General features: G+C 43.7%; 1 protein-coding gene across 1 annotated transcript in view; it reads left to right on the forward strand.

Annotated features, from left to right (window-relative positions):
* Positions 1–1,741: 1,741 nt before the first annotated feature.
* The window catches only part of LOC120029885 (ETS translocation variant 4-like), a 43,156-nt gene continuing 21,628 nt past the window's right edge, over positions 1,742–23,269 (forward strand). Inside the window, exons 1-4 of the mRNA XM_038975193.1 lie at positions 1,742–1,908; positions 2,629–2,719; positions 2,960–3,007; positions 10,551–10,604. Coding sequence (XP_038831121.1) covers positions 1,852–1,908; positions 2,629–2,719; positions 2,960–3,007; positions 10,551–10,604 — 250 coding nt within the window. The 5' untranslated portion in view covers positions 1,742–1,851. The remainder of the gene's footprint in view (positions 1,909–2,628; positions 2,720–2,959; positions 3,008–10,550; positions 10,605–23,269) is intronic.

Genomic DNA, 23,269 nt, shown 5'->3' on the forward strand with positions numbered 1-23,269 from the left:
AACATCTCCATTAGTTTCAGAAATGAACGACCACACTAAGCCACAGAAAGCTTGTTTTATACCAATTTTTCCCCTTTCATTTTCATTTTCATTTTAGAGTGCATGTGATAGAATTGAATTGAATAGAATATTTGTTTTAAATTGCGTCAGAAAACATAATAACACGACAGTGACATTTTCCTTCCAGCTCAGTATGATGTTTGGTTTAAACGCAACCTGTGACATTTCTATTCAAAAGGTGCTCCAAATAGCTGACCTCTGACTGAGTCAGTGAACAAAGTCATTTCTAGTTGTACATTACATACTGTAAAACGTGTTATGTAGCCTAGTCATTAAAAGTGAGGAGAAAGAGTGTAAGAAGGTAAACAAATTAACTTATTTGACAGTGTCTGGGCAGGAGGGACATTCAAGCTAGGGCTGGTTTTTATGAATGGAAGTTTTTACCTCTTTACCTCTCTCTCTCTTTGTGAATGAAAAACAACAGGAAAATCTAGTATAAAGGCTCTCTGAGTCCCAAGCTCTGATTGGCTGCCACTCCTCTAACTCCACCCATGGTTGCTAGGGACCTGGACAGTCTCATAGCCGATTGGTTCAAAGAGGGAACCTAGTTTTCATTCATAAATCAGGTCATTCATTAGGCCAAAGTAGAAATTCAACCCCTTGAAAGAGGAAATCCACCAATCACCAAGTCATTTGGCCCGAGCATGCGTCTGAAAGCAAGTCTATGTAGTCCAAATCAACACTCAAGTCGGGAAAATAATTGACTACACCCTTGTTTTTTGGGGGCATTTCCGACCCAAGCTGATAACACACTCATCAAGCTTTCAGTTTGATTATAGTTGACTCTTATAAGCAAGAGTTATTTAGTTGCCCTGTAGCCTGTACAGTCGAGACGCGACATTTGTTAATTTTCACATTATCCACAGTTCCATTTCCTCTCGCGCCGTTCGTGTAAATATGAAGTATAAGCTACTTGTTTTTGTAAGAAAAGCCTATTTTTATAAGTGCATGGTCCTATAAAAACACAATTTACTGGTTTGCATGTCGATTTTACAAATGAAAATCCAACATTGTTAGGTAACACTTCATTTGGATAGTCCATCTGTAGATGCTCTACAGACTATCAGAAACATTTCAACTAACTATCTACTAACCCTAACCCTGACCATAACCTTAACCTTTATACTAACCCTTATTCCAAACCTAACCCTAACCGTAACCTTAGCAAGCAGTTGCTTATCAACAGATAGTATGATAGTATGATCCAGACTATCCAAATAAAGTGTGACCCATTATTATTTCCATAAATCCTATATAAAGCCATTTATACACAACAAATCACATTTTATAACTATAAGAGCAAAGAAGAGGCACATTGCATAGGCTTACTTGTTGAGAGAATTTTGTGCGGTATCTGACGACTGTGCGAGATCTATCACGAACCAGCAGTAAAGGGTTTAGTCTAGAAGGGATACAGCTTTTGTAAAAAAAAAAATATTTTCGTTGCAGGTTTAGGAGGATTTACCAAGCAGGTTAGGAGAATTGGGTTAAGGTTATGAAAAGGCTTAGGGTTAGCTAAAATGCACCCTCCCCCCAAAATAACACTTTCGATGGCAATTTGACAAAGTTGTATTACATCTAGAGATGGCCGTTGTAAAGGGGGCAGCAGCTCCTTGAGTAATAGCTCGCCGTCGCTTCCCTCTGCATTTTTAGTGAATGGAGCTCATTATGTATGCAGCTTTCTCGCAGCTCCATTCACAACTATCGCTCCTCTTGTCCCTCTTCCCTCTCTCCCTGCAGGCTGCGTGGATATCATTCAACTCAGCCTAAATGACCACAAACGGTTAACGGATGGATTATAAAATGGATGGATATTTGGACCAGCAAGTGCCTTACACTTTAGCAAATGTACGCATGGATAAAGTAATGTATTTGTAAATGCTGTGCTCAGTTTTTAGGACTTGGCTACCGGGCTTTCTCTCTGATCGCCCTTTGCATGAGATTTGTCTGAAGCAATTGTGTGCGCGAAGAAAACTATTTTCATTCGCTTCTAAACTATCAAAAGTTCTGCACAATTGTTTTACTACATAAACTAAATGAGAGCTTTTATTTTACCCTGTTCATTAACACATTGCTTGTCTCTAGACAGAACATGTTAACGGTGTCACCTAGCAAATGGGTTAACAATTTGAGAGGGCAAATGGAACGATAGAGCGCGTTTGTGTTGCAACACTGTTGCAGTTTACGGCGACAAGCTGCGTTGGTTTTCTGTTGTGGTTGTATTGGGTTGATAATAGGTTATATGAGAGTAATTCTCAATGGTATTTGAAGGGACAATATTTGTTCAGTCTGGAATGATAACAAAAAAAGAAAAACGCTGAAAGTTACAACTCTATAATAATAATTTGGATACTACTACTAATAAAAAGAATAGGAGAATTCCATCCTTTTAATATCCTTTTTATAATGTAATATGTGATTATTTTGGTATTGATTGCCATATTGACTAATTAACTAAACCAATTAGTGACAGTGGGAATGTTCTAGGTAGCTTATGACATCAAAGGTAGGCTACATGTCATGTTTGAGTGTATTCCCCACTTCTGTAATATTTCTGATGCTTTGCAGAAGTCACAAGGAAATGGGCCCCTAAATAGACTGTTGATGGCTGCAAAAAGGAAATACATGGACACGGAATTACCCCCTCGGGAATCTGAAGGTAAAGTCAGAACTCCAAAGGAAGCTCTCAATGTTCCCTTTACGTGACACACGTTTACCTCGTCAATGGTCTGCTTACCAAAGCATCATGCAGATGTATGGCTTCTATTTATGGATTGATAAATATGACTTAACTTGCCTAAACTTGATCTAGCCGACATGACCAGACCATCTTGTGAGCACTGCTCTTTGATCTTGTCGTTCTGTGGTAATGATGGTTTTTTTTTTCTTCCTCTTTCAGACCTCTTTCAGGATTTAAGCCAACTTCAGGAGACATGGCTCACAGAAGGTGAGACTGACTGCCTGCAGCATTTACTTAAATTCGTTTTTTATTTTTTATTAATTGCTATGTTTCAGTGAGAGTGGCAATGATATATCATATCGCAACAGAGACTAGGGAAAGGTCAACAATATTTTAATGTGTTAGGTAGTATGTTTAAATATGCGTTTGATCTGTTGAACATTAGTGATATTGATATCCTGGAGGACCAACCTTGGTCAGACATATTAATATGGAAATGATCCATTACAAAAGGAGTCTATTGATATAGTTGTGAGTGTGTTTGATCTCAATTTCTCAGTTGATGACTGCTAGGTTGATGAGAACACATACCACCACGAAGCAGCAATGGCTTCAAACAACTCTCGATCATGATCGAGGTCTTTTCTCGAGAAGTATATTTATACAAGTATTTATTAAATCCCTACAGACTTATTAATATAGAGTGGGACTGAAAGAATGTACAGTATGATAATTACAATTAATTTGACTATTAGTCATGTGCAGGGACACAACTTTGGTTTTAGAAGTGGGGGGGGGGAGATTTTTTCAGAGATTTTTTTTATTTTATTATCTAGTCGAAAAAAACACTCCAGTCGGATAAAATAAGCACTGTTGCCTCGTTTTGTACCACATTCCAATGCTAAAACTGGGGGAGAAAAAAATGCAATTCCAGAATGTGGGGGACCCGTCCCCGGTGAAAGTTGCACCCCTGGTCATCTGTACCAAATATTTAGTTGACATCAGGAAAGGCCTATTTTACTTTACTGCGGTGATATTCAAACTTTTTAAACACAATTTTTTCGACCAGAATTTTTGGGGATACCATTTTTTTCACGGGAACTTCTCGCAACCACACCTCACCCTAAATCTAACTTCATAACCTTTAAATCGGTAAATTTCCATTTTTAAATAACTTTAATTTAATTGCATTTTCATCTCTTATCAAAATGAAAAGAAACCAATAAATACTCAATAAAATTATCTTTTTCAAATTATCTTTTTGAAAAACGTTTGTATATTGTCCCATTCAATAATCTGTACTCTTCATTTTTTGTTCCCCCAAAAATATAAAAAATATATTATTATTTACCCACTAGGGGTCGTAACCCCGACTTTGAATACCACCGCTTTAGTGAGCGTTAGACACACAGCACACGGTGGAGTAGCAAAACGTAGTTTCAGTAAAAATGTAGGCAGTAAAACAAGAACCGTTTCACTTTAAGAGGTGAAGAAAGGCTCGGGGAGTTAAAACATTATGTTGCAATTCACATGGTCATTAGTGATATGTTACGACAGAAACATTTCCTTGGTGAACATAGACAGGACATGATAAACTGTAAACATTCCCTATTTTGGCCATGTTGGCATGTAGTGTCCTTGCGTGCCAATAAGCCCAGCCAATGCAAACAAACAGCATGTTAGGCCCGTGTCACTAAAAGCACATAACGATGAAATGGACCTAGGCAGGCATCCGCAATTGTCATTAGTGTGGAGTTTAAAGGTACGATATGACGTGCGCTCTAAAGAAGCAATTATATGTTAGGACGGGACAACAACACTAAGGAATGACTCATGCATGTTTGGTAATGTTTGGTAAATCTGGGGCCCAGAAATGGAAGGGCAATATGTAACACTTAAACAACCCCTAAACAAGAAATGAAACCTGCTACAAAATGCCTGCCATCTTGAACCAGCCAAATTGATATCCTGTGATTTGTAGCAGACTTGGGTCAAATACACATGTATGTCAAATGCTTTCAAATACTTGAGCTTCAGTTGATTTTCTTTGCGTAATGGAGCCAATAGAAAAGTCCCAAAAGTGCAAACTCCAAGCTGAATCAAGTGCACCTCAAATCCTTTCAGACCCGAGACTGGTTTACAGTATACATGATGTACATAACAAAACAACCAGATAACTTATGTAACATTCTTTTGTTTGGCTCAAGAGGGTATCTTATTGCCTTAAATGAAAAGCAAAAAGTTAATGTCCATAAGTACATGTACAGGAGTCTTCAATTGCCAGTGCTGTGTTCATTGTAAAAGAGTAGTGGGTACACTAGTGATTACATGGGAGGTACTTCCAGACTGTTGTTGTGAGGAAAGGGGATTTCTAAAGTTATGCATTTTTTGCATGACTATCCCTAGACACAGCTTATCTGCTTATCTTGAAGTAACCATTTTTTCATGGTAGAGGACAGTTCACAGTAGCATCCTTAGTATTGACCATGAGTCACACAAGACCAAAATCTATAACCAGATCCTGTGAGAAGTCAAGTATTATCGACACAAACTACTTTAAGGAAGTTGTTGTGGATGCTTGAGTTGAGCTACACCTTTTTCACACTACTGAGCCGAGCTGTACTGTATTGGCCTGGTTACGCATCCACCATAATTGCTGGAACTGTGCTGGAAAGGCCAATGTGAAAAGAAAATACCCGAGCCAACACAGTACAGTTCGGGTCGGCACGCTAGCGTGAAAAGGCTTCAAGTCATTCAAATGGGCCTCCCTCTTATGAAAAATGATTGTTTAAGATGCCCAGCAAACAATGCTCTCTTTGTATCTCGGCCTCGGCACCTATTCTCATGCAGCGTCAAACTGGCAAGTTCACACCGCCACGCTCCACAGACAAAGACAGAGCCAACGCCAATAAAAGGGCCAACAATGAGAACCACCCCAAAGTCTGGTCCCTTTGATGTACATTTTATTTGTATTTAGTCAGCCATAAAGGTAACATCCATAGCAGAGCAGTAAATATGGGGTTCTGTTGTATGGGGTTCTGTCGGCTTTTTAAATATGGGGTTCTGTCGGCTTTTTAATTCTCTCTATAGCCCAGCAAGTCCTCCTCTTGGCAATCAACAGATTGCCAAGAGGAGGACTTGCTGGGCTATAGAGAGAATTAAAAAGCCGAGCTGCCTGAGTGGAAGTCAGTGGCGTAACTATCAAGGTGTTATTTAACCCTAAATAGTAGCTTGTTTTTGAGCTGTTCTGGCAGAACCCCTCTGTCCTGTTGCATTAATTAGAGGCCTATCATTGTGACTGATTGTGGTTGCAAGGGATTCACCCGCATTGTAAAAACTCGATAGCTGGAGGGAGTTTTCTGCTAGAGAGTGTGGAAGAAATAGAGGAGACAGGAAGGTTACGAGAGAGAGAGAGTGTTCAGGAGCTTGTCACATCTTGTCATTGGCGTTTATGACAGAGTTCTATGCTCCTCCCAAGATCTCCCATTGAGGAAAAAAAAAGTAATTCAAGGTGCCTGAAAACAAAAAAAAAGGAAATGTGTCTGCGCTCATATAAACACATTTTCTGTCTTGTGCTGACTTGCATCTCAAAGCCTTTGACGAGGTGTTCCTGGAAGCAAATCGGATACACACACGCGCACACACACGTGCACACGTTCACGCACACACACACACACTCTCCCTCTGTCTCCCTAAGCACAGGGTTGTGCTCTTGTCTACGAGCCAGTCGCACTGACGCTCAGATATCCTTAATGTTTCCTTTCTTCTCTTCCTTTTTCTTAGCTCGATCCAACGTGTTCCATTTTAGACACGTTGAAACTGGTGGAAACAATTTATTGTTTGATCTGGTGGACTAAATATTGGCCTCTGCTCTTTCTCATAAAGCAGCTTTATCCTTCACCTTAGGGCAAAAGTTAAAAGGGGGTAATAGTGTTACCGTATAGGAACAGGACGCAGCATTATATAAGAAATCAATGTCATTTATCTGAACATGCTCCAAGACGCCGTCATCCGGTTTCCTCCTCACAGGAAGCGTGGCGGAAATACGTGAAAGTGGATTTGAATTTCTTATTTCCTATTTTCGCTCCGTTTTCCCTGCTTTGTTTTGTGGTCTGTTAGCTGAAGTGAGACAGGGGGCCTTTTGGCTAGGTTTGGGTCTTTAACTTGGCTGGGTGATGTCACAGGCGCTGGCACTTACTAATTTTCTCTTTGTGGGTTCTATGAAGTTGCCCTTGCTCTGTTTAAGGAAAAAAGCCAAGTGTTAAGTATATTTGGTTATGCCAAATTTGAGTTTCAATTTGAGAGACTTTTTAATGTTAGTAAATTAAACTTCCGATTTGGTTTCCTATAATACTATACAATTTCACTTTCCATATTCTCATTATCTTAAACCATTTTAGAGTGGATGTGCATGTGCTTCCCATGTGGTGGCATTTTGTTTTCGTTCGAAACCATCAACTTTTCCTAAGAATTGACGTGCACCATTACGTAAGTGCAAGACCAAAGCAATTAAAAGGCTTATGAAAAAGCAGGAACCTTTCAAATTGGAGTCATGCCTGTTGTAAAGGTTTCTAGACCTGGCTGCAGGCGAGATTTAGGCCATTCAGCCACGGGTAGCGAATCAGATGCCAGTGTGCTCATGTCTCACTGGGTAAATTTGACCTTTTCACCCTTTGGGGCATTGGCAGTCCACTAATCTGGACTTCCTAACCTGTTTGTGTGGTTCAAAGTCCAGTGCTTGGGAGGACAATTGACATCGGAAATGTATTTGGATCTGAGCATCTCAGCAAACAGAAAAGTATAATACTATCAAGCCCTGTTGCACCCGTACATAATGGGCTGGTTTTGCAAAACGACTGCGACAATTCAGTCAGATACGGCCTAGATGGTAGGATAGGGTTAATTTGACTATAATGTCAATAATAAGAGTGTAAATTAAACTGACTGCAAGTTAAAATCAAGTATGAATACATTAATATTTATTTCACCAGGTCCGGTGTTTCTATAAATGTTGAAGATTTTTGATGTTTTTATGATTGAATTATTCAACAAAACATCACTCATTCACGCTAGTGGCCTTGTGACCAAGATCTAAATAGTGCTAACCTAAACTTGCCCTCAGCTCCCCCTACTTCTCTCTCAATTCCTCGTCCTCCTACCACCTCTAGCTTGACCTTAAGAACAATTTCTCAAAGGCTTCAAAGCAGGTGACGAATTCCAGAACACTTCACTAGCCGCAGAGCATCTAGATTGACCAAGAATGTCCTCTAGCTCCACTAAATGGGTGTAAGACTGACAGAAGACATCTCATTTCCTTCCTTGTTTAAAAAGCCTGTTTAGTCTCTCTGTGCTCTGTGACGGAAAGTACACAGACACAAGTAAACAACATGCACACATTTTACATGCCGCTGACGTCTTGTCACGATTCACATCAACGAGGGCAAAACATATCTCTGTGGATATTTGGCCAGGATTTACAAAGAGAATACGATTCCAACTGAATATCTTGAAATGGGATCCGTGGGTGGAGGAAAGGAAGGCTGCTCCACCTCTGAACTGATCCATTAATCACCACTTTCGTTCGATAGCTAGTCTGCGTGAGTGACAGTAACCCTGTCTCCACTGTAAGTGCACCTCTTAAGGTCTTAAATCACCCTGTGCTGCCATCGTTAGGCCTCATGTCAGAGCCAGTGGCATGTGTTCATGGATGCCAAGGGAAGTCATGCCCCCCTCAATAAAATAATAATAATTTATCTTTCTTAATTTTCCTTCAATTTGCAAGAGGCTGACTCTATCTCACCGGAGAAAGCATCCGAGCAAGCGAAACAGCACTCCTCTGTCTCTGTATGTGTAAGGCATCTATCTGATCTGGTCTGGTCCAAAGAGTATACATTATTGCCACCCGTAGCATTGAATGCAAGGGAAGCCAGCGAGCATTTGGCCAGCCTTGATCATTTAAAAAATAATAGCCAATCACAGTTTAGTTGAATTGAGTGAGCTCAACTGTGAATGGTCCTAGCGCACCAAAAAGAAATGGTGAAAGGAAGCCAGTTTGGATTTGGCTTCCCTCAAATCACATCACATCGAGAGCAATACGTCATTGACAGAAACAACTTGAATTGTTGCATCTGGTGGCTAGCTACTTAGCTAGCTAAAATTGTCCCTCTCCTAAATTAGCCATGGATGGTGATAGGGATTTGGACTTGTGGTTTTACTTAATTCTCCCAGTGGCCAGTGATTATAACGGCAAATCTGATCCAACCATAAATTCATACATTGTGCCCCTGGCCTGAGAGGATGGAAGTTCAATATGTAGCTAGATGTAGAAGCTAATGTTTACTAGCTAACGTTGCCCATAAAAAGGAAGTTAGGCTAGCTAGCGAGCAAGCATTTTAGGCAGATAGCCCAGGACAACAAAAAATAAAATTGTGTACTGTATGACAGAATCATAGACCGTTTCGTCAACATGAAAGAGAGGAGGATGGCATTGGCATTTCTCTACAAATAGGGTGAGTCAACATGTTTTCTCTACTTGCACGCACACACACACACACAGAAATTATAACCATGGACAGCCACATCTTATTTAGCTTAAGTTGATTGGACTAAACTGTTTTTGGTATCTTTTAGTTGTCAATGTATTAGACTAAGCAGAAGTGATTTGTTGAAGTTGAAATGGTGCTGGAATAGTGGAGGCAGCTCCTGTTTTCTTTGCGACTTGCTGTAACTCTCCGTGGTTCTAAGTCAATACTTGTTTAGTAGTCCAAAAATGTCGGAAACATGAACTTTCTTGACCATGCTGTAGGTCATGTAACTGTTTGTTACATGCAATATGCTTTGTGGACTTCACCGGACAGAGTTTGCTCTCCGGTTTTGTGATGACACTTAGCTGTGGTTGAATTTATTCTTATTGTCTCAGCCTTTAGGCTTATATATCACTGTAGCAAGGCATGTGAACTAACAGGTTATAGAGCAAACAACACAATTATCACAACACATAGGTTGTAATATGGCTTTTCTTCTGGCTTGGCTTCGCCAGGTATTTTACCCACGCACTGCTACTGGTCAGGGCATCGTCCTTCATACCAAAATACGTTATCAGAAGGGACCCAGAGTTTTTCCTGGTCAGGTCATGAGGTCAGGAAAAACTCCTGACACTAATTGAGGTCAGAACAAAAATGAGACAGTCAATAATCACAGTAACGATGCTTGACTGCGGTCAAGGCATAACTGAGGTTAAACCCTGCCAAGGCGCAGCTCGAAAGGTTAACGAATAAATCAGTGTTTGTGCCATCAAGACGTTAAATGCCACATGAAACGAGGAGAGCGAGGTAGCATGTAGCTGTGACTGAGTCCAACAGCTAAGCTTCATTCCTCCCTTGACTATGTGGTATTGATCTGTCGCTCATGGAAAAGTGCTGGCACACTGGAAAGTGTGGAAGTGAAGGTTGCTTGGCTGGACCCAGGCAGTGACTCAGGTTTCATGGCCAAGGAAAGAGTCTGACGAGGCCCAGCGCCGTGACCGCCAAGGACCATGGGCAGGCTGAGCTGAGCTTCCACACTGGCAAGGCTGCTGGACAGCATGAAGAACTAAGACTGTCTCAGTTAATGGAGAGATGTAGCTAGCATCAGACAGGCTAAGCGCGCATGCTAACGTAGTGCTCACTCGCCTAGAAAGGCTAGCATAGCAGGCTAGCATAGTGCTCGCTCTCTCTAGATAAATTGACAGACCACCAAGGCTAGCAAGGCTAGCTACATTATGCTCAACCCATGACATGACTAACGGTTTCTCTTTCTTTTCTGATTTCAGCTCAAGTTCCTGACAGTGATGAGCAGTTTGTTCCTGATTTCCACTCCGAAAACTGTAAGAAAAAAAATGCATGTGTCACTGCTAAGAATTCTGTGTGTGTGCGTGAGGGAGAGAGAGAGAGACTTAGATACGGGGTCAGCGTTGGGTTGTTAAACTGTTCAAGGCTTGGGCGGAGCTACTGTAATTGTCAAAGTTACGGTAATCTTTGCCTGGGAAACAAAGCATTTCCAAGACAAATACTTAATACGACCGACTCATCAGGTGTGAATTTGGATGCTACTATTGTCCTCCTCCATCCATTTGCATAGTTATGAAAGCTGAATGGATCGACCCAGGAAACCAGTAAAAGATCATTCAGAGTCCAGGTACAAAGATTCCCTTTTGTGTATGTCTGAGGTGTAAGAGGGGAAAGCAAATTCCTGTACTACACAACTGCATGGCTAGTATTTGAATGATTTTCCCTTTTTGTTGTGTTTCTAGACAATGGTGATTCAGGATCTGTAGGGGAGTGTGCGCTTTACAAACAGCGTCCTCCGTGCCCTTTTCATTTAAAGCCATTCATAGAGTTAGGCCCTTTTTATATTGACGAAAGTTGGAGATTCTCGAGAGGAGATTCTCGAGAGGTATCGAAATAAATCCTGAGAATATATACTTATTAATAATGGAATTTAAAGCTGTGAATTGCTCATGTCTCGACCGCTAGCTACCTTCAGGGGTAGCGCACAACCCAGGGCAGTGTAAACAGAATTGTCTCATTGAGTCCAGCATTCCTACAGTAAAAATATCAATAGCAGAACAATGTTTTTGGAACAGCTGAAATGCATAGACATTTTCCTTATATTTGAGAGTTTTTACCTGAAATTGCAGTAACAGCCTGTTACATTCTACATTTGGAGCCGTAGCTTTAAGAAAAATAATCTTGCTTGGCTGCCCTGCACTGAGCCACCTTCCAGGCAAGAAGCCATTTGATCTAGCTATGCAAGCAAGACCTGATCAGCTCCCCAGGAAATGATCAACGTTTTAGTCGCAATTTGTGTTTACCTCATATAATGACTTCCATGGTGTTGATCAAATGAAGCCTGGTTTGTTCTAAGGCAGGGGTATTCAACCAGGGGTCCCGCAGGGGGTCCGCAAAAAAAATAAAAAAATAATGTTTTTATGAATATATCGATAGCAACAACAGAATAAACAAATGTAGAATTACATACATACAGCATAAAAGGAGAATATCTTATTTCTAATGATGTCAACTTCTTTTCTTAACTCCTAATATTGAGCAAATTACACAGAGTTTCTACTGTCTTTGGTATTACACTTACTGGAATATCTGACATAGGCTTTGAAAAACCACCCACGAACATGCTACCACTGCGGCAAGTGCCGCTGGCTGCTGGTAAGCTTTCTTGACTTGGGACATAAATGTTTGCCAACACATGGCCAAATGTTTGTTTAACGAGCTAAACAGCTGCTCTTAGCAAAAACGGGTTTGGAGTTACCTTTCTAGCTAATAGGCTATGTTAAAGTTTACACTTCCTCTTCCAATTATAATGTGGGGAGGTCAGAATAATGAAAATATATTTACCAAATCTATTCATTTTAAAATGTTGATTACCTCTCTCCTTGTCATTATCATTCTCACCTGAGGATAAGACAAGATGTGAAAATTATTTTTTGCAAACATATGATGGGGGTCCCTGGGTCACGGGTTTGCCTGGGGTGGGGGGTTCCCTGGGAAAGAGAAGGTTGAAGACCCCAGTTTTAAGGGAACTTTAATACGCTGATATTGTAATGTAGAACTAAGAGCTAGCAATCTAGCTATGGTTCAGCATTCAGCTAACTGGCTAACGTTAGTAGCTAGCCATTATGATGTAGATAGCTAATGAGAATACAGAAATGATTTTGTTTAGTTTGCTTCCAAGCAAGCTCTATACTATACTATGAATGACACTGTATGATAATGTTATTTTATATTCGTATGAGACAGGTAAATGTTCATGTTTGATATGCTAACATTACTAGCTAGTGATAGCTTAGCTAACTGTGCTATTGTCTTACGTGCTAGGTACATTTAATGTGTGTACGAACAAGAAAATAAACCCTTTAATTGTCTGCACATGCTTGTGAATTGTTGCATTATTCAAGAGTGTAATATGCTCGGGTTGCATTATTTCTGTACAGCACTTTGAGATATCAGCTGATGTAAAAAGGGCTATATAAATAAATTTGATTTGAGAGAGTAATATGCTAGGGTTGCATTATTTAAGAGTGTAGCTAATATGTTTTAACTAAATGAAAAGTTGCTTGCATTGTTGAATAGTTTGCATGCTTACTGGCTAGTGTCTACTGTGATATTTACGGTAAATTTGGAGCTAAAAAGCAAGAATGTCACATTGCCAGCCACGACGAAAGGTAAAGCAAGGATGTAATGTCATTTGAAAAATCTAAATACACTACATAGCCAGAAATATGTGGACACCTGCTCTTCGAACATCTCATTCCAAAATCATGGGCATTAATATGGAGTTCGTCCCCCCTTTGCTGCTATAACAGCCTCCACTCTTCTGGGAAGCCTTTCCACTAGATGTTGGAACATTGCTGCAGGGATTTGCTTCCATTCAGCCACAAGAGCATTAGTGAGGCCGGGCACTGATGTTGGGCGATTAGGCCTGGCTCGCTGTCGGCGTTCCAATTCATCCCAAAGGTATTCGATGGGGTGGAGGTCAGGGCTCAGTGCAGGCCAGTCAAGGTCTTCCATACCGATCTCGACAAACTAATTCTGTATGGACCTCGCTTTGTGAACGGGGGCATTGTCATGCTGAAACAGGAAAGGGCCTTCCCCAAACTGTTGCCACAAAGTTGGAAGTACAGAATCGTCTAGAATGGCTTTGCATGCTGTAGCGTTTCCCTCTACTGGAACTAAGAGTCCTAACCCGGACCATGAAAAGAGCTCCAGACCATTATTCCTCCTCCACCAAACTTTAGTTGGCACTATGCATTTAACCACTTTGCGGCTGAGCCGTTGTTGCTCATAGACGTTTCCAATTCACAATAACAGCATTTACTGTTGACCGGGGCAGCTCTTTCAGGGCAGAAATTTGACAAACTGACTTGTTGGAAATGTGGCATCCTATGACTGTGCCACGTTGAAAGTCACTGAGCTCTTCAGTATGGACCATACTACTGCCAATGTTTGTCTATGGAGATTGTGTGGCTGTGTGATTTTATACACCTATCAGGACCGGGTGTGGCTGAAATAGCCGAATCCACTGATTTGAAGGGGTGTCCACATCTTTTTGGCCATGTAGTGAATCTTCACCAGTCGGCTCCTCAGACTCTCTTCCAATTTTCGTCAATCTGAATAGGCCCTTATGGGTGAGTCCGTTCAAAATTATGACGAATAGGACATTGGTATATTTAACAGAAAATTTGATGCAGAATTAACATGGCAATTTCAATGGATAAAGTCTCAATTAAACATGTTTTGAACATAATTTAAACCTGAAAATAAGTCAGAAGTTTTATAGTGTGAAACTTAGCAACGGAGTTCCCCCTGGCCCTGCTCAAAACCCATTAGCCCCAGTGACACATGCTCAGTGAAACATAGTGTTCCTGTCTGTGGAGCAACAATGAGGAGGAGGAAGTGGCGTTGAACCATAGGGCACGCAAGGGTCATGTCTACTTAACCCTAGGCTAACCCAGCCAATCACTGCCAGCTTGCTGCCCATGGTTGACCCTGGTATGATCCGTAGGGTCATTGGGGCTTCACTTTGACAGGCAGCTCACTTTTATGCAGTAGTCTGAGCAGAGACGGGCTGAGGTTGACAGACAGCGCTCCTGCTAGCTCCTGCTGTTCGTACTCAATGGCCAGAACACTCTTTTGGGCTTCTCTATTCAACATGATGTGATGGGAAGCTCCAAGTAGACAGGCTGCCATTGACATAAAGATATTCTTCTACGTGTTTGGGGTTGTGACTGGGAGCGAGTCTATTGAAGCCCCCTGCGGGTTAAATGAAAGCCTTGTCTGTTCCCATACCCAGTTATGCATTATTCCATCGAACTCATCACTCTTCAGCCTTGTAATATAGTTCTAAACAGGTGAGTCAGATGTTATGGTAACTCAGACTACAGGGCGCAAAGCTGGCAAACAAAGTCCCAACATTTTCTGGAGGCCGTATTGAAAAGGCGCCACAGCAAATCAAAAGTTGTTTTCTGAGTCAGGCTGTTACCTGTATGGGTGTGGAAGATAGAGGGAAAGGGAGCGAGAATGACAGAGAGAGCGAGAGGGATGGAGAGAGTAAAAACAGAGCGCCAGGCTTTGGGACACTGGAATGCTAGATGAAGGAGATGGGAGGAGGGGGGGACAATAAGTTATTGTGCAATACCTGCACATCTGGTAAATCTATCTGTTCCCTTCTCCCTCAATAACAGATAACAAGCATGCTCTGTCTGCAGAGTTCCACCGAGGGATGGTTATGTAAACACATGTCCTTTACCTCTGACTTATACTGTGTATTTGATGGAAATTGACCTTCACGCTTTTAATACAACACATGTGTGTTCCTTAACATATGATTCACTGAATACCGTTATGAAATGAAGTAAATCATAAAGACGGGATGACTTTCAGCTCGCGATAGTTAAAAAGGAGGGGGGATGTTGACTTTTGGGGGTTTGACAAATCCCCCTATCTGATCTGTAATGAGGCTGTTGAATACTGACAGGCCCATTTGTTCTCAATGTATCTGGCTGCAGGGAGGGAACTCAGTCGCATGTCAATCAAATCTTCCACACACTGAATGTTTACTTAGTTTCTACTTTTTAAGGTTTTGAGAATTGTCTAAGAGAGAATAAATAAGCCATTGATAAATGTGTTACTGAAATACAAGTTGGGTGGCAAGCAATAGTTCTTTGGGTTCCGTCAGATGGAGAGCAGCCCAACAGACACATCCCATTCATACATTTTCTCCTGAGTGTAAGAGGAAGCGTGTCTCCCCCTCTCCCCATTCATAAAAAAAGTGCCACAGTAGTACGTTACCCCCTTTGTGACCCCCCCGCTCTACGAGTGGATTCTCTGACCCCTCCCTCTTCCTGCCTCTGTACAAACTAAGCCGAGTTTTAAATCTGGACACCCCTAACTACCCCCCTCCCTCTCTCTCTCTCCTTTCCTCCCTTCTACCCTCTCTCTTTCTCTACACATTGAGTGTTCCAAGATGTGAGCTGATCCAGTCATTTCGGAGCTGTGTGGGCCGATTGTTTAGTTTCGGGCCTTGTAGTAATTATATAGGAAGTTGTGGCTGTAGATGCCGTTCCAGTCTTTTAGATAGAAAAGGGGAAACGGAGAGAGAGAACGGAAAGAGACAGAAAGAGATAGGGAGCGCAGTTGAGTGCGAACGCTCACAGCAGTTTGTCTCATCGGTCGGAAGCGTTCTGCCTCGACATTCATTTTCGACCTTCTCTCTTGTTTGTGTTGTCGTGTTCCCCCTGCTCACTCATTCGTTCAGAGCTGGCCCAATCAGTCGCCATTTGAAGCCGAGGGAGAGTGAATTGGTGAGCCTCTCCCTCTCTTTGCTCTCCTCTCCACTCAAACGAAAATAAATATGCAGCCCAGTGTTCTCAACTTTCCAAAATACAGCTGCTACGCAACAAAGTCTGCAAAAACATCCAGGCGACTGCCAGATATGCATGGGTACCATTCGCCCTGGGAGGACGATTCCTCTTCAATGTGTATGCGTCCATGCGCGCGTGTGGTTATACGAGTGAATAGGTCATTTCTCTCTCCAAACACACATGCATCCTGCCCACCTACACATGGTACGCACACACACATACGCACACACACATACACACTCTGCACACACACATACACACTCTGCACACACTTCAGCCCCACAGTTTTATGAATGGGCTGGTTGTGAGAGACTGGCTGAAGCAGCACATTGGGTCAAGGAGAGGGAATCTCAATTCATGAATTGGAGGGCCGTTATTCTACTACTAACACTACAAAAAGAGAGGGAGAACAATTGAAATGCTTTATCTCTTTCCATTTGGTTTCTGCTAATGTAATCCTTCAGTTATACATTCTTTACAAAGGACTTAAATATATTTTCCAAAAAGTGTTTTATGTCTTCTAGATGTCGGGATTTGAAAGAATCAACAGTTGTTTCCCCTCTTATAATGCACACACTAACATAATACTTTTGCCACATAATACTCAATAAAAACTGGCTTCTGTGGATGGAGTAAATGTTGATTCAGACCAGTCCTGCAGACCAGGGACTGTATATGTAGAGATTGAGCCAGCTCTAACGGAGTGTCAGCTCAACCTTCTGAATGGGCAGTAGTGTGTTTTTTATTACAGAAGAGGGGGGGGGGGGGGGGGGGGGGGGGTGCATGTAGAGGGAGAGAAAGGGGGGCTCGAGGCACGGCTGTGCTTTAACATTCTCCACAGCTGGAATGTTTTCTCTTTCTAAGGTGAAAAACAAGGGGGAACACACAGGCAGGGATGAGGCCAGTTAGTTCCACGTTAAGCAATACTACATGACCGACGAGAAGCAAGGAGAGCACGTCAGCAAACCACACATGGCATCACAAAATAGCACCAGCGTTAATTGGTGATGCCATAGTTTTTGCCAAGACAGGCAACTAGGGCTATCCCTCTATTTTCTCTTCTTGACTGAGTCAGTCATAGCTGGGGCCTGTTCAATAGGTAGAAAACGTTTTGAAAAGAAGTGAAACTGGGACCTGTACCTGAACTTAAGAACACCAATAAGAACACAGATGTGTCTTACTAAAACATGACCCTGGTTTGCTCATTGTTTACAACCGCCACATGTGACTTTAAGACGGGATGGTTGATGGCTGAGGCTGTGGTCTTGCTATAGTGACTTGCTGACAGAGGACAGGACGTGTGTGTGGAGTGAACCTAGTAGAGCTGTATTGATCCTAAAGATTCCCCAGACGGGGGAGGAAGAGAGGGAGGCGGAGGGATAGATGAAAGGATAAAGTGTGGATAAATCAGGAAAGGGGAGAGAGAGAGAGAGAGGAAGAAATAGAGAGATTGAAGGGAGCGATAGGGCGAGAGGATCTGTGGATGTGGCATGTGCTCTGATAATTACAGGGAGGTGTCCGGCCAGGCTTTCTACTAGGACTTGATGGGAACAGTGCAGCACGTGTTATCTATCTCCAGTCACGATAAGCCTGGTCTGCCCCCATATCTCCTCCCCTCCCTCCCCCATCCCATCCCTCCCTCCCTCACTTCAGCACTAGATGGATATCAGCCAGGTCAGTGGGAGCTCATTATATCATTTCAGTAATGGCAGGGGGGGGCGGGAATCGATCGGCACATTAAACATTAAGAGGGGGCAGCTATATTGGGGACTGAGGGATCGAGAGTGAAGAGTCAATATTGTGCCACATTAATCACACCCCTTGCTTTCTGCGATGGAACGACCCACTCGCTGCCCATGTCCTGGGATGGGGATGTATTGTATTGTGTCCACTAAACAGCAATGGGGGAGAAAGATTTATAGACGGTCAATGGCCATTCATAGAATACCACCGCAACGCACTGGGGATGAAATGGACAATGGATGAAGTGTGATTAATCTAAATGTTTAAAGAGATACAGGTCATGTTTTTTGTCAATAGGAAGGCAATGGCCAACTTTGATCCAACTTAGATTTCAGTGCAGCCGCGTAAACTTTGATTCTGTATCACTGTACATGTTGTTTACCATGCTATTATCCACAACACGTCCTGTGTCAGTGCTAATCGCTATTAGGTTCATTCATCGAGAAGAGGCGAAGTAGGGTCGGGATCATTCTGGTGGAAGAGCTGCCTTTTCTAAATCCTGTGTCCACGCCTCCGTGTCTTGAACACAGGATGGACATGACAGTCACATGCACACACACATTCTGATTCACGGTAACGTCTCTTCACTGGCTACTCCTGAACTGTTCTAGCTTCTCATGCAGGTCCTACAGGCCTATTGTCCTAAGGCTATGTACAGTATGCTACAGTCATTGGTGGGTGACATCATTTCATTTAACATATTAAGCACACGGGATATGAAAAGGGAATTTCCACGGTCAAAAAAAGTCAACCTGACAAAATGTTCAAATGATCTAGAAGTAAGAAGTGAAACTTGGATGATGGGACGTGTGACACTCCATACTCTGGTCACATGTACTGAGTTTCATTCAAGTCCGCCACATCCTCTTACCCAACACAACATCAAGCTAATATGAAACCAAAATACATCTGACACTTCCGTTTATCTTAAAGCGTCTTGATATCTCTCACATAGTTAATCGGTTTTGAAGCAACAAAGCCAAGGGAGATAAAGGGACCTGCCATGTCGCTTCACCTTCCAATTGCTTCCTGTTAATACTACAGTACTGTCTATCTATCGTGTCAGGCTCATTTGGCAGGTATCTGACAACAATGCTTTATATATTCAAGGAAGTCAAGTCGTAAAAACAATATCCGATCAGAAAGGGGGACCCGTAAATCAGATAGGAGAAACGAATGGTTAAATGGACCAAGCGTTGGCTTTTAAAGATGCCGAGTTGTCAGTTCGCCCATCGCTCTCTCTGCTCTTTCTGATTGTGCATTGACCTGAGAAGCACACATGTCCAGCACATGTTTCCATGTGCCAGTGGCATAGCTGCTGGATTGTCTCTCTAGTCTCAATGATGTGGAACACATTGAATCGTCGTCGTTGACTCGCCATTCCACTGGATTTTCCACTGATGCACTATTACACTGAACAAAAATATAAACGCAACATGTAAAGTGTTGGTCCCATGTTTCATGAGCTGAAATAAAAGATCCCAGAAATGTTCCATACGCACAAATTTCTCTCAAATTTTGTGCACAAATTTGTTTACATCCCTGTTAGTGAGCATTTCTACTTTGCCAAGATAATCCATCCACCTGACAGGTGTGGCATATCAAGAAGCTGATTAAACAACATGATCATTACACAGATGCACCTTGTTCTGGGGACAATAACAGGCCAATCTGAAATGTGCAGTTTTGTCACACAACACAATGACACAGATGTTTCAAGTTTTGAGGGAGAGTGCAATTGGTATGCTGACCGCAGGAATGTCCACCAGAGCTGTTGCCAGAAAACTGAATGTTGATTTCTCTACCATAAGCCGCTTCCAATGTCGTTTTAGAGAATTTGGCAGTACGTCCAACTGGTCTCACAACCGCAGACCACGTGTATGGCGTCGTGTGGGCGAGAGGTTTGGTGATGTCAGCGTTGTGAACAGAGTGCCCCATGGTGGCGGTGGGGTCATAGTATGGGCAGGCATAAGCTACGGACAATGCACACAATTGAATCTTATCGATGGCAATTTAAATGCTCAGAGATACCGTGACGAGATCCTGAGGCCCATTGTCGTGCCATTCATCCTCTGCCATCACCACATGTTTCAGCTTGATAATGCACACCCCGATGTTGCAAGGATCTGTACACAATTCCTGGAAGCTGAACATGTCCAAGTTCTTCCATGGCTTGCATACTCACCAGACATATTGAGCATGTTTGGGATGCTCTGGATTGATGTGTACAACAGTATGTTCCACTTCCCGCCAATATCCACCAACTTCGCACAGCCATTGAAGAGGAGTGGGACAACAATCCACAGGCCACAATCAACAGCCTGCTCAACTCTATGCGAAATAAATGTGTTGCGCTGAATGAGGCAAATGGTAGTCACACCAGATATGACTGGTTTTCTGATCCACGACCCTATTTTTCTTTTAAAAGGTATCTGTAACCAACAGATGCTTATCTGTATTCCCAGTCATATGCAATCCATAGATTAGGGCCTAATGAATGTATTTCTGTAACAGCAGTCGTCCTCTTCTTCCTCTGAAGAGGTGTAACAAGGATCAGACCAATACGCAGCGTGGTAAGTGCTCATGATGATTTATTAAAACCGAACACTGAAATACAAAAACAATAAACGATGTACAGAAAACCGAAACAGTACCGTGTGGTGAAAAAACACTAACACGGAAACAAACACCCACAAACCAACAGTGAAACCCAGGCTACCTAAGTATGATTCTCAATCAGAGACAACTAACGACACCTGCCTCTGATTGAGAATCATACTAGGCCGAAACAGAAACCTAAACATAGAAACACAAAACATAGACTGCCCACCCCAACTCACGCCCTGACCATACAAAATAAAGACAAAACAAAGGAAAATTAAGGTCAGAACGTGACAGTACCCCCCCCCCCCCCCCCCCCCCCCCCCCCCCCCCCCCAAGGTGCGGACTCCGGCCGCAAAACCTGAACCTATAGGGGAGGGTCTGGGTGGGCGTCTGTCCGTGGTGGCGGTTCTGGCGCGGGACGTGGACCCCACTTCACCCTAGTTCTAATGCGCCTCTTCGCCCGCCTCCGTGGCCTCTTAGGAACGGCGACCCTCGCCGCCAACCTAGGACTGGCAACCCTACTAAAAGGCCCCCCTGGACTGAGGGGCAGCTCCGGACTGAGGGGCAGCTCCGGACTGAGGGGCAGCTCCGGACTGAGGGGCAGCTCCGGACTGAGGGGCAGCTCCGGACTGAGGGGCAGCTCAGGACTGAGGGGCAGTTCAGGACTGAGGGGCAGCTCCGGACTGAAGAGCAGCTCCGGCATCGCCGGCGTGACAGGCGGCTCTGGCAGCTCCTGGCTGGCTGGCGGATCTGGCAGCTCCTGGCTGGCTGGCGGCTCTGGAAGCTCCTGGCTGGCTGGCGGCTCCTGGCTGGCGGCTCCTGGCTGGCTGGCGGCTCTGGCGGCACCTGGCTGGCTGGCGGCTCCTGGCTGGCTGGCGGCTCCTGGCTGGCTGGCGGCTCTGGCGGCTCCTGGCTGTCTGGCGGCTCCTGGCTGGCGGGCGGCTCTGACGGCTCAGGACAGACGGGCGGCTCTGACGGCTCAGGACAGACGGGCGGCTCAGACGGCGCTGGGCAGACGGGCAGCGCAGGCGGCGCTGGGCAGACGGGCACACATGTAGGTAGGAGACGGAGAGACAGCCTGGTGCGTGGGGCTGCCACAGGACCCACCAGGCTGGGGAGACCTACAGGAGGCTTGGTGTTAGGAGGAGGCACCTGAAGGACCGGGCTGTGGGGGAGCACTGGAGCTCTGGTGCAAAGTCTTGACACCACTCCCCCAGGCTGGATAACTACTCTAGCCCGGACCCTCCAGAGTGCAGGCACAGGTTGAACCGGGCTGTGGGTGAGCACTGGAGATCTAGTGCCTACTACGCGCACCTCTCCATTAGGCTCCACTTCCACATTTGACCGGCACGAGCGGAGCGCAGGCAGAGGACGCACTGCACCCTCCCAGCGCCCCGGAGACACAGCACGCAGAGCCGGCGCAGGATACCCTGGACCGAAACGGCGTACCGGAGACCAGACACGCTGAGCAGGCACAATACGCCCTGGCTGGATGCCCACACTCAAATGACACTTTCGGGGGGCTGCCCTATAGCGCACCGGGCTATGGGCACGTACTGGCGACACCGTGCGCTTAACCGCATAACACGGTGCCTGACCAGTAACCCGCTGCTTATAATAAGCACGAGGAGTGAGCTCAGGTCTGCTACCTGGCTTAGCCACACTCCTCGTGTGCCCCCCTCCCCAAAAAAATGTTGGGGCTGCCTCTCGTACCTGTCGCGCTGCCTCCTCATATCGCCGCCGCTCAGCTTTCGCTGCCTCCAGCTCTGCTTTGGGGCGGCGATATTCCCCAGCCTGTACCCAGGGTCCTTTCCCATCCAGAATCTCCTCCCAGGTCCAGGAGTCCTGCGATCGCTGCTGCCCGATACCACGCTGCTTGGTCCTTGGTTGGTGGGTGTTTCTGTAATGGCAGTCGTCCTCTTCTTCCTCTGAAGAGGTGTAACAAGGATCAGACCAATACGCAGCGTGGTAAGTGCTCATGATGATTTATTAAAATCGAACACTGAAATACAAAAACAATAAATGATGTGCAGAAAACCGAAACAGTACCGTGTGGTGAAAAAACACTAACACGGAAACAAACACCCACAAACCAACAGTGAAACCCAGGCTACCTAAGTATGATTCTCAATCAGAGACAACTAACGACACCTGCCTCTGATTGAGAATCATACTAGGCCGAAACAGAAACCTAAACATAGAAACACAAAACATAGACTGCCCACCCCAACTCACGCCCTGACCATACAAAATAAAGACAAAACAAAGGAAAATAAAGGTCAGAACGTGACAATTTCAATTGACTGATTTACTTATATAAACTGTATCTCAGTCAAATCTTTGAAATTGTTGCATGTTGCGATTATATTTTTGTTCAGTATACATTATACATACAGTACTTTCAATGTGTGGGCCAACATACTTGGAATGAAAATGTCAGCATTTAAATTTCACCTAAATGTTTACAGTGAGTGAAATTGAATGCCATTATTCTGTACTTGATAGGGTTGAAAGTTACAGCAGTGGCAACAAGCCCAGTTGAAAATAAGAATCACTTCAACAGAAAAGGTGCCAGAATTAGTTGTAGGTGAAGCAGCATGTGTTGATATATTTGACCTTTGCCATCATAACATACCGTATACAACTATTGTTGAGCCGGTCCACAGAGTCAGACAGAGGAATGCTATATAACATATCTCAGAAAACAATTTAGTTCCCTTCAAAACCTTTAGAGCCATTGTGATATTATAATCCTTGTTGTTTTT

The sequence above is a fragment of the Salvelinus namaycush genome, chromosome 35 (genome assembly GCF_016432855.1).
Source record: "Salvelinus namaycush isolate Seneca chromosome 35, SaNama_1.0, whole genome shotgun sequence".
Lineage (NCBI taxonomy): Eukaryota > Metazoa > Chordata > Actinopteri > Salmoniformes > Salmonidae > Salvelinus > Salvelinus namaycush.